We start from the raw sequence: 12,209 nt of genomic DNA on the forward strand, positions 1-12,209 counted from the left end.
AGCCAATAATTTATTTAAATTGCCTGGGTTAGTAAGATCCAAAGGGCCTCAGCAGAATCAAGTACAAAACCACTCTCCACAACCCTGGACGCACCAAACCCCCAGGGGGAAAACACTCCATTAAAGATGAGCTCACAGTCAAAAAATACAAACAGCACAAGAAATGGCTCACAGGAGGGAAAGCAGCAGATAAACGAAATAGGTGAATAATATCACAAAGGCTGGAGAAAAGAGATGACTCAAAGAGAAGCCATGAAATAGATGTGTTTAACATTATAAAAAAATAAAAATACAGGAGAGATACATATAGAAGTTCACAAAGGAGAGATTAGATACAGTGGGGGGAAAGCACTTATTCAAAGAGAAAATGGCTAAGAATATTACAAAATCCAGAAAACACACCATTCTAAAACTCATGGTCAAAAAAGAGATAACAATGGAAATTTTAAAATACTTAGAGCAGGATGATAATAAAGATACTTCATATCAAAACCTCTGGGATACAGCAAAAGCGATACTTTGAGGGAAATTTATACTTACTTCAGAAAAGAGGAAAGACTCAAGATTGATGAGCTGAGTGTAACTTTAAAAGTAAGAAAAAAGGACCAAACAATAGACTCAAAGAAAGCAGAAGGAACAGTAAACTCAAAGAAAGTAATAAAGATAAAAACAGCTCTCAGTGAAAGAGAAAGCAAAAAACAATAGAGAAGCTAAATAAAGGAAAAGTTGGTTCTTTGAAAAGACTAACAAAATAGACAAGTCTCTGGTAAAACCAATAAAATAAAAAGAGAAGGTCAGAAATAAATAATATTATGAATAAAAAGCTGACATAACTACAATAAAGTAGATGATAAAATGATAACAAAAACACATCAACCACTTTACGGCAATAAATTTAAAAACAGATTAAAAACAGAAAAATTCTTAGAAAAATATAATTGACTAAAACTGATGTAAGAAGAAATAAAATTTCTGGATAGTCTTATAAATCTTAAACCAAAGTGATAATTTAAAGTCTTCCCACTCAGGGGAAAAAAGTGGGGTGTCAAGAACATTAAATTTTATAGACATGTTCTAGCAAACTTTCTAAGAAGTGCTCATTTCAGTTGTATACAAAATAAATAAAGGGATATTCCCTCTTCTTCTATACTCCCTTATTTATTCTCTGAAGCCAGTGTAACTTTAATATCCAAACCAGACTAGGACATATGATAAAGAAAAACTACAGGCCCATTTATCTCATGCATATATATCCAAAAATCCTAAATGAAATACTAGCAAACAAATTCTAACAGAATATAAAAGAAATAATACACCCATGATCAATTCAGGTTTATCTAAGAATGAAAAGTATTTTAATATTAGAAGATATCTAAATGTCATTTACTCATCAACAGCCCAAAGAATAAAAATAATAGGATCATTCTAATCATTAAAATCACTAAAATACATTCAAAAAATTCAACATAATTATGAATGAAAAAATTCATTCATAATTTTTAAAAACTCATTCATAATTTTAAAAAACTCATAGTAAAATGGAATTAGAAAAGAACTTAGCTTGACAAAGATCTACAAAAACATACACTATACATCATCCTAAATAGTGAAATATTGGAAATGTTTTCTATCCTTTAAAATCAGGGTAAAGGGACTTCCCTGGCGGTCCAGTGGTTAAGAATCCGCCTTCCAATGCAGGGGACCCGGGTTCAATCCCTGGTCGGGGAACTAAGATCCCACATGCGCGGGGCAACTAAGCCCATGCACTCTAGAGCCCACGCACCACAACTAGAGAGAAGCCTGCATGCCGCAGCTAAGACCCAACACAGCCAAAAATAAATAAATAAATATTTAAAAAATAAAACTAAAATAAAATCAGGGTAAGGAGACAATAGGCAGTATTATCACTTCTATTCATCATTTCACTAGAGGTTCTAGCCTGTCCAATAAGAAGGAAAAAAGAAAGGCTTACTCAAGTAAATAAATTTATCATTGTTTGTAGACAATGTGATTGTCTACATAGAAAACTCAAAAGAATCTACAATTAATAGAAATCATAAGAAACAGTCAAGGTAGCTTATATAAAATCAATACATAAAAATCAACTTCATTTTATACAGCAATAAAATCACAACGTGAAATACACGACTTACAACAGAAACTTGCAATAAATTTAACAAAAGACATGCAGAGCCATGCACAGATAATAATAAACTACACTTAAAGACATTGAAGAAGATCTAAATAAAGGAGAGGTATTTCAATATAATAAATAGGAAGGCGTCAGAGAGATTCAGTTTTCCCCAAATCGATTTCTAGATTCAATGCAACTCCGGCGAAATTCTCAATGGGTGAACTCTGTTTCTTATAATGGTAGAGTAGTTTAATTCAGACTATGCTTCCTACATAAGACATCTTTAAAAATCTGTCACATATGTTTTTTTAAAATTTTCTTGAAAATCAGAAAAGAGCTAACTGGATTAAGATGAGGAAGAGGATGAGAGTAAGCATAGCACTGGAGATACTTTTTCTCTGGAACTATCTAGTAATATTGAATAGGGAACCTAGACGGTGAGATGCAATTTGGAGTTTGCAGAGTTAGGCTTACAAAAATTGGAGTCTAACACCACCAAGGGGGGGAACCCTGGTAATCTACAATCCTCATTGGGCTAGGATCCAAAAAGACTGCACCACAGAAATGAGGAAAAAATATAAATAAACCAACCTCCACATGGACTGCAGCCCAGTTTCAGGCCATCTGGACGGCTCAGAAAATCTCAAGTCCTGAAATTGTGTTAGATGATCCTGGGTTGTTGGTGCCACCAGGACCTGGCAAGAAGTGAAAAATAAAGTCATCTATAGAGGAAAATAACATCTTTCTTGGCCTCAAATTATTTCTACAAATAATTTTTCTAGTACTATGTCCAGTACACAATTAAAGTAAACCAAGCACTCTAGGAGACAAGACAAAATGACAGAAACTAGCAGAAATAAAAAGAGAAACAGACACATGGGGTCTCCACAGAGTGGAATTCCCAAACACAGACTATAAAACAAGTATTTTTACTATGATCAAGAAGATAAAACCAAACTGAAAAACTTGGCAAGAAACTGAACTCTATAAAAAGTGGCACAGCAAATTTGAAAAGGGACCAAACTAAAACTCTTGAATTGAAAAATAAATAACTGAAATAACCAGATTAATGGCTTTGATAGTATTTAAGACACAACTGCAGAAAAATTACTAAAATGGATTACAGGTAAAAATGAATGAATGAATGAATCAATCAATCAATCAATTCATGAATACACACATACATACAATCCCAAAAGAAGCATGGAAGAAAGAAAGAGAGAAAAACACAGGAGAGAAGAGACTGTGCAAAGAATACAGCAGGAATACAGTGAGAATACATTGAGAAAGTCTAACATACATTTAACTGGAGTCCCTGAAAAGTGAGAAAATGGGACAGAAGCAATATGTGAAGAGATAATGGCTCAAAATTTTCCGAAAACAGGTGAAGGATTTAAATTCAAAGTTTTAAGAGTTCCAACAAACCCCAGGCAAGATAAATAAAAAGACATCTATGCATACCTTACAAAGGTTTCCAATCCATGCTACACGCCTGACTTGCCTGGGTAGGTTACTTGGCACCTCTGACACTCAGTTTTGTAAATACAAATTACAACCTATTTCATAGAAACGGTAAAATGATCAAACGAGATAACATGGAAGGTGCTTAGCTTGTCGCCTGACACATACTTTCTGTAACTAGCTGTAAACGCTGGCTACTGTTGTTATTTATCATTAACACTTGCCATACCAAGTTGAAATTCCGTGTTTACCGGGCTGCGCCAGTTACGAGAGCAAGTGGCCTTTTTGCACCCCAGCAGCGGGCACACAGTAGTTGGTGCAGGAATTCAAGAAGGGAGACTCCTCACCCCCAGTCCCTACGCCAGGCACTTGGCAGAGGACTTGGAGTGCAGGGGATCTTCGAGCTCCACGCCCACCTTCCGTGGCCCCGCCCACCCACGCACGACCACGCCCATTCCCAAGGGCCTGAAAAGCAGTTGCCTAGCAGTGTGTATTGCCCCGCAACCCCGGCAGGAGGCCCGGCCATGCCCAGGAACGCGTCCGTCATCATGCCCTAGGGGCCGTACAGCTCAGTCGGCCTGTCAGTGGAGCACCGCACCTACCGCCTGGAGGGCCTGCTAGGTAGGCAGCTGAGAGCCAAAGGGCCACCCAGCTGAGTGTGCCCAGGTGCACCCCAGCCTCTGAGCATCTGTGCAGGCTGTGCCCTCTGCCTAGACTTCCTTCATTCCTCAGACCTAGACCGCGTGCTACTTCCTCTGGAAAGTCGGCCCTAAGCCCCACAGCTGCAGGATGTTTTAGCATCTTCCTCTGGCTTCTGCTGCCTCAATATTAGAGCAGGAAGAAACATACACTGTGAGCCCACTGGGTGCTGGGTAGTAAATGCAAATTACCTGTATAGAAAATATTACATACCGTACCTTACACATTGGGAAACTGAGAAGCAGGAATATTAAGTGACTTTTCCAAGGTACGTGGCTGAAAAATGGCAGAGTCTGTCCCTTGATCATCCATTCACGCAACAAACCTTCACTGAGCAAGTAATATGTGTTGGACACTCTTCCAGGTACTGCGGACACACTGGTGAACATGGTACGTGACCTTGAAGTGACTGTGTCATTGTTGACTGCTAACTGACAGCTGTGCCAAGGTAATCATAGTGGGACCTGCCACTGGCCATAATTGGAGGGGAGAGGAGAGAGATCTGGAAAGGTTTACTTGCCTGAATTACCTCTGAGTTGAGCTTTAAAGAATGAGGAGAAGCTAACCAGGTAAAGGAAAAAGAGCATTCCGGGTAGGGGGACTAATATCTGCAAAGGCTGGAAGCATGAAGAAATGACCTATGTATTTGTTGAACTGATGGGAAGATGAGGCTAGAGAGGTGGACAGGGGCCAGATCCTGCAGGGCTGTGTAGTATTAGGCAGGGGAATGAAACTGTGGCTGCTGTGAGTAGAACAGATTAGAGGGGGCCAAGAATGGAAGCAGGGAGACAAGAGACTGTTGTGGTAGTCCAGGGGAGAGATGACAGTAGCTTGCACCAGGACAGCCTTGAAGGGGTGGTGGATTAAAGTAAAAGTAACAGTACTCCCTAAGAGGATGGAGATGGGAGGCGAGGTTCAGGGGGCTGTGCTCCAGATCCAGTCAGTGTCTGGCTAGAAAACCCTAGAGTTCACAAAAACACTGTTTGAACTAATTTAAAAAATCAGCACAGTTTAACTATACAAAATCAACACACAGGACTTCCCTGGTGGCGCAGTGGTTAAGAATCCGCTTGCCAATGCAGGGGACACGGGTTCGAGTCCTGGTCCGGGAAGATCCCACATGCCACGGAGCAACTAAGCCCGTGCACGACAACTACTGAGCCTGCGTGCCTAGAGCCCATGCTCCGCAACAAAGAGTAGCCCCCGCTCACCGCAACTAAAGCCCACGCGCAGCAACGAAGACCCAATGCAGCCAAAAAGTAATTAATTAATTTTAAAATATCAACACACAAAAATCAATTGTAGGGCTTCCCTGGTGGCGCAGTGGTTTAGAGTCCGCCTGCTGATGCAGGGGACGCGGGTTCGTGCCCCGGTCCGGGAGGATCCCACGTGCCGCGGAGCGGCTTGGCCCGTGAGCCATGGCCGCTGGGCCTGCACGTCCGGAGCCTGTGCTCCGCAGTGGGAGAGGCCACAGCAGTGAGAGGCCCGCGTACCGCAAAAAAAAAAAAAAAAATCAATTGTAATTCTGTAACTAGCGATGAACCATCTCAAAAGGAAATTAACAATTCCATTTACAATAGCATCTAAAAGAACAAAACACATATGAACAGATCTAACCAAGGAGGTGCAAATCTTATACGCTGAAAACTACAAAAATTGCTAAAAGAAATCAAAGAAAACCTAAGTAAATGGAAAAATATACCATGTGCATGGATTGAAAGACTTAATATTATTAAGATGACAATACTTCCCAAAGAAGTATACAGATTCAATGCAATTCCTATCAAAATCTCAATGGTGGTATTTTTGCAGAAATGGAAAAACATCCTAAAATTCATAGGTAATTTCAAGGGACTGAGAGTAGCCCAAACAATCTTGAGAAAGAACAAAGTTGGAGGTATCACACTTGCTGATTTCATAACTTACTCAAAGTTACAGTAATCCCTGTCATAAGGATAAGTATATAGACCAATGGAATAGAATCGAGAGTCTAGAAATAAACCATCACCTTTATAGTCAATTGACTTTTGTCGTGAGAGTCAGGACTATTCAATGCGTAAAGAACATTCTCTTTAACAATTCGTACTGGGGAAAGTGGATATCTACATGAATATCTTTTGAATGAAGTTAGACCCTTATACCATATATAAAAATTAACTCAAAATTGATCAGAGGTCTAAATTTAGAAACTAAACATCTCTTAGAAGGAAACATGGGGCAAATCTGAATGACCTTAGATTTGGCAAGTATGTCTTGAACACCAAAAGCATAGGCAACAAAACAAAAAACAGAACAATTGAAATTCATTACAGTTAAAAACTTGTGCATCGAAGGACACTACTAAGAAAGTGAAAAGACAATCTATAGAATGGGAGAAAAGATTTGCAAATCATATATCTGCAGTCAGGACCTCTCACTGTCATTGGGATGCTTAATAGGCATCTCGGACCAATATGTCCAAAATATCTAAACCAGCCTCCTAATACTCACCAGTCCCTCCTGCATTTTTTCCATCTCGGTTTATAGCAGCGCCATTCTTTCACTTAATCAAGCCAAAAACCTTGCAGGCATCTTTCTCTCCTTTCTTTCCCTCATGCTCCCCATCTAGTCTAGCAGCACATTCTGTTGCCCTATCTTCAAAGTATCCCGACAGAATTCAACCACGCCTTAACCTCCCTGCCACCACCCTCGGCCTCTTTGTCCAAGCCACCGGCAGTCATGTCTTGCCTGGATCACCGCCCTGGCCTCCTCACTGAGCCCCCTGCGACCACCTTGTCCCCTGCAGTATGTTCTCAAAGCCAGTTGATGCCATTAAACCTGAATCAGAGCATGGCCCTTGCCTCAGAGAACATTCTGGTTGCTCCTGCAGTGGCCTGCCAGGCTCCTGATGACTTCCCTGACTTCATTTCCCCCTGTTGCTACTTACCCTCTTGGACCAGGGCTCGAACCCATGTCCCCTGCATTGGCAGGCAGATTCTTAACCACTGCGCCACCAGGGAAGTCCCTGGTTCTTTCTCTTTACTCTCTCAGCCTTCAGGTCTTTCTCAAAAGTCACCTTCACAGACAGGTCTTCCTTGAGCATCTCCATTGACAATGTCGACACTTCCCTCAGCCTCCCTCTTCCTTATCTCCCTTCCCTCCTCTTTTATTTCTTCCTAGCGCTCATTAGTACCCAACATAACATATATTTCACTTATTTCTCTTGTTATCCTTCTCTCCTACCGGGATGAATGCCTCAGGGGCTCAGGGATTCTTGTCTGTTCTGTTCTCTGCTGTGTCCCAGAGTATGGAATTGTGCCTGGCATATCTGAAGGACTGATAAATACTAGTTAAAATGAACCTGCATGGAGCGAACGCTGGAACCACAGAAGGTGAGACTGTGGAAGAAGCAAGGAAAGTCAGAACCAGGCAGACCACAGGACATGGGCAGTGGTCCCTCTGAGGACTGCAACGGTAGGAGAGAACCTGGAGGTACAGAAGGCAAGTGAGATGAGGATTTCAAGAAGAAAATAGCTAATAGGCACCAAACTGTTAGCAGGAGTTATCTCTAGAAAAAGATAAATCCATGGTCGATGAAGGACATTGAAAGAGTGTTCCCAAAGACCTGTGATGGGAGGGGAAGTTGGCACAGTAACTTTGGGGGGCAACCTGGCAGTGTCTTAAAATTTAACTGTATACTGTAGAATCCAGCTACTCCATTTCTCAGTTTCATAAATATATAAAAACTCGCACATGTACATGGAAACATGCCCATGAAGATTTTCTGCATTCCTTGGTCATCTTGAAAAATTGGAAACAACTGGAAAAAGGAATGACTGGATATATTGCAGTACATCTGTCACATGAAACGCAACACGGCAGATCTGTGTGTACCGATGGGGCTAGATTGCCACAACCATTGTGTTAAAGGAATAAAGCATATTCCTGAATTTTATGTACACTATGAGCTCACTTCCACTGAAAAAGACAAAAGGAAGGGGAGGGGAAGAATTATAGGCGATTTTAAAATCTGTGTCCTTTACTTTTCTGTAATTTTTAAGGTTTTTAAGAACCCATCAGTCTGCATTACATTTATAATCTGATAAAGTTGTAGAATTTAAATATGTTTTTACCAGCACAAGTGTTTTAAGAAGCAAGAATCTGCTGGAAGGGTGGGGGAGAACTGGTTGAGCCATTGAATGTGCTAATCGGTCTTCGCCTCTGAGGATGCAAGTTCAGGAGAAAGTGGGCAGAGGCTCCAACTGCAGGAGGTAAAGGAGTGGTAGAGATGAGGAAATAAAGAGCCCAGGCAGCTCTTCCCGCAGTAGGGGAGGGGAAGGCGTATTTTAAGAGGATCAAGGGGAGAATTTTTATGGTTGAAGGAGACTTGAGTATTGCAAGGTATCAGCAGGTGGTTGATTTTTAAAGTTAGCTTTGTACATCCCTGAATGGTAGTTCATATAATACTGGCAGCCAACATTTACTGAGGGCTGGTGACAAATGTCGGGGTGTTAACAGAAGCAAAGCAGGGAGCATCTGCTCCCCTTTCTCTGTTCAACACTCCCCCCATCACTTTAGACCCAACTCACATCACACCAAGCACAGAGTGGTGCATTTGCAGGCTCTCATTTGTAAAATTTGCCTCTGAGTTCTGTGCATTTCTTTTAAAATCATAGCCCTTTATCATTTCCCGAAACCCTGCTGGCTTTGGAAATACGCCTGATCTCTCCTGAACTTACCATGCCTTAAGCAATCTGAAAAGTTTATTTCTTTCTTTATTACCCATGAATTTTAATAGCTTAGCAAAAATGTCCTGACTATGGCCTCAATACTGATGAAATTAAACTAACTAATGCTTAACAAGAAGTGTTAATTTCTCTCGCCATGGTTGTGCCTTGCCTGCTGTACTTAAGACTGCCAAATGACCTGCTAAAAAGGAAAAGACTCATAAGAATAGAATCCATCCTAACACAGAGCTAAGTTGCTCTGTGTACCATCCTCCTGTCCCTAGCTATGCATTAGCTACACACTAGTTAATAGTCATTGGTTTTGCATCTGTGCCGAGCAGAGGAGGGGGAGATGCCTGTCTGTTTGCCTTGACTTCCTAACCAGGAACATGTAAATCATTTGCAGGTGGCACACAATTCCACCAGTACTGAGAAGAGGGAGGCTTTTCCATATCCCTCCAGTTCACCCAGATCCCCCTTGAAGAATGAGATGCCACTTCAAAGAGTCAGGCTTTCTGCGGGTGGCCTTACAGATTCTGGTTGATTTATGCTGGAGTTTAGCCACTGCCTTTGCAAAGACTTTGTTGCATGGAGTATATTTATCTGACCTTTCTTTGAATAGACAACCCATAGCAGCTCATAGGAAAAAAATGGGTCCTCCATGTAGAGAGGTGGCATTTGGATGAGCTGCAGGAATTCTGGTGCTTCTCCGAGTTTGATCCCTTAAGCCTGCACTGGCTGCCCTACAGCTGGGCTCAACACATCCTGGAGTGGTGAGAAGGGGACAGGCATCCTGAGCATGAGTAGATAAAGTAGACTCAGAGTGGCTTATCGCTTTACTAAGACTCAGATTTACGTCACTCGGGGTCCAAAAGAGTCGTTGGAGGTGCCCGGCGCCATTAGGAGCTTGTTTATTCAACAAGCTGTATTAACACCAGGCCCGGGGTGGTGGGGGAGGATGGACTGTGATCAGTGAAGGAGACACGGGGCTTTGTAAGGCAAAGTGAGGACTGACATGCTCTGTTGAGGAGGGTTTCTTCCTGTGGGACTTCATTTGCTCAGATGTTGAGGCATATTCCCATTTTTGGCACTGCCGCCACCTCCATAGAGTGGGTTATTCGGTGGATTAAACCCTATTTCTTAGGTAAACCTTGCCACGAAAGAGTGCTGCTGTTCTCATAAAACAAACCCCAAACGCAGATGTTACATGAGGCTTGGTGAGATGTGCTCTGCAGGGAAAGAGCCATAGCAGGCTGTGGGGTACAAACCTTCCCGGGTCTCCTTCTACAGAGCCCCTCCGCCCTTACACTGTGGTCACAGGGACCGGCCCCAGGTGGAGCCTGCACCCCTTCTCTCCAGAACCTCCAGGATTTAGAGAGCTGGTATTGTGTGTTATCAGAATAGAGGTAGCACCTTGCCCCCAGAGGTGGGGTGTAATGTGGGCATGGAGAAGCTGTTTTGTTCCTGATTTCTCCCAATCAAATTGAAGTACATGTCCCAGGAGCGTCTTCAGACAATGCAAAGCCAAGATCATGGAGGCCAAATTGCCTCCTACCTACCAGCTTGCAGCTTTTCCCTCTCTGGCTATAACTCCCCTCTCCAGAGGGGGCGCTGCTGGGGGAGTATCTGATCCCCAGAAATCTCTGCCCACAAACTGCCTTCATGCCTCCCTGGACGATTCACTGACCATTCCAAACTGGGTGGACTGCTTCATTTAAACAAGTCACTGGTCCAAACTGAGTGCCTTCCTCTAAAAATGTTTAAGAACAAGACACTTAAATAGGATACAATAACATAAATATGCCAAAGAAAAAGATGCGGTGTTCTGTAGAGAGAGGTGTTAGCAGTCAGTCACAAGGACAATTAGGGCCACCACTGGGTGCCCAAGGAGCACTATCTTGTTAATGGAGATCCTCGCTGAGTTGCTTTTTGAAGTTCCTTTCCAGAAGTGAAATAAATCACGCAATTAAAATGTTCACAGTTGGGGCTGGATGTTCTTGAACTGATTGAAAGATGAAGAAGTGGACATGGCAACATTTTGAAACAACAATTGTCTCTGTAATTAAATGCAATTAACTGACATAGCTGTTTGCTTTTCTCCACATAGGACTGATTGAAATGCTAAGACTTTAAAAAACATGCCCACCATCTGATTTCTCTTTCCATTCTAACCACAATTCTCACCAACGAATGAAGACTACCAAAGGTGGTGATTTAGTGAACCAACTCTAACACTGAGGTTATAGGGTGAACATGTCGGGAAACATGGGGAGAAATGTGTTGGAGAAAACAGAGCTCCAGGCTGTTCCATGCATATCATTTCTCCTAAACCCATATACCCTTGCATTTCCACAATAGAGAATAAATCTAACAATTTTCCCATAGCTGATCTCTAGGAAAGGAGCTGTTGAATGTAAGTAATAACCAAAATGCAGATTCCAAAGGGGAGAACAAAAATTTAGTCCATTAGCTTTAAAAAAAATTTTTTCCTGATTTTTATAGAAAATCTAGAATATGCTAAAAATTTTTTTTAAGTTTCTCATAATCTCACCACAGGGAGATAATCACTGGATATTTTCTTTTTTCCTAATATATACACATTAATTGCACTGAATACATTTTTTTTTATTTATTTATTTAGGCTGCACTGGATCTTCACTGCTGTGCGTGGGCTTTCTCTAGCTGCAGTGAGCAGGGGTTACTCTTCATTGAGGTGCACGTGCTTCTCATTGCGGTGGCTTCTCTTGTGGCGGAGCACGGGCTCTAGGAGCACAAGCTCAGTAGTTGTGGCGCGTGAGCTCTAGAGCGCACTGGCTTTGGTAGTTGTGGCACACGGGCTTAGCTGGTCCACGGCATGTGGGATCTTCCCAGACCAGGGATCAAACCCGTGTCCCCTGCATTGGCAGGTGGATTCTTAACCACTGGACCACCAGGGAAGTCCTTGAATACATATTTTAATATATATTATACATGTACCCTGATTTTTTGCTTATATTACGAATATTTTTCTTGCTATTAAAAATTTAGGGCTTCCCTGGTGGCGCAGTGGTTGAGAGTCTGCCTGCCGATGCAGGGGACACGGGTTTGTGCCCCGGTCCGGGAGGATCCCACATGCCACGGAGCGGCTGGGCCCGTGAGCCATGGCCGCTGAGCCTGCGCGTCCGGAGCCTGTGCTCCGCAACGGGAGAGGCCACAACAGTGAGAGGCCC

The 12,209-nt window shown here is 42.3% G+C and overlaps 1 protein-coding gene across 1 annotated transcript in view; it reads left to right on the top strand.

Annotated features, from left to right (window-relative positions):
* Positions 1-4,119: 4,119 nt before the first annotated feature.
* The window catches only part of C20H10orf53 (chromosome 20 C10orf53 homolog), a 9,834-nt gene continuing 1,744 nt past the window's right edge, over positions 4,120-12,209 (top strand). The window contains 1 exon segment of the mRNA XM_007130491.1: positions 4,120-4,216. Coding sequence (XP_007130553.1) covers positions 4,120-4,216 — 97 coding nt within the window.

The sequence above is a fragment of the Physeter macrocephalus genome, chromosome 20 (genome assembly GCF_002837175.3).
Source record: "Physeter macrocephalus isolate SW-GA chromosome 20, ASM283717v5, whole genome shotgun sequence".
NCBI lineage: Eukaryota > Metazoa > Chordata > Mammalia > Artiodactyla > Physeteridae > Physeter > Physeter macrocephalus.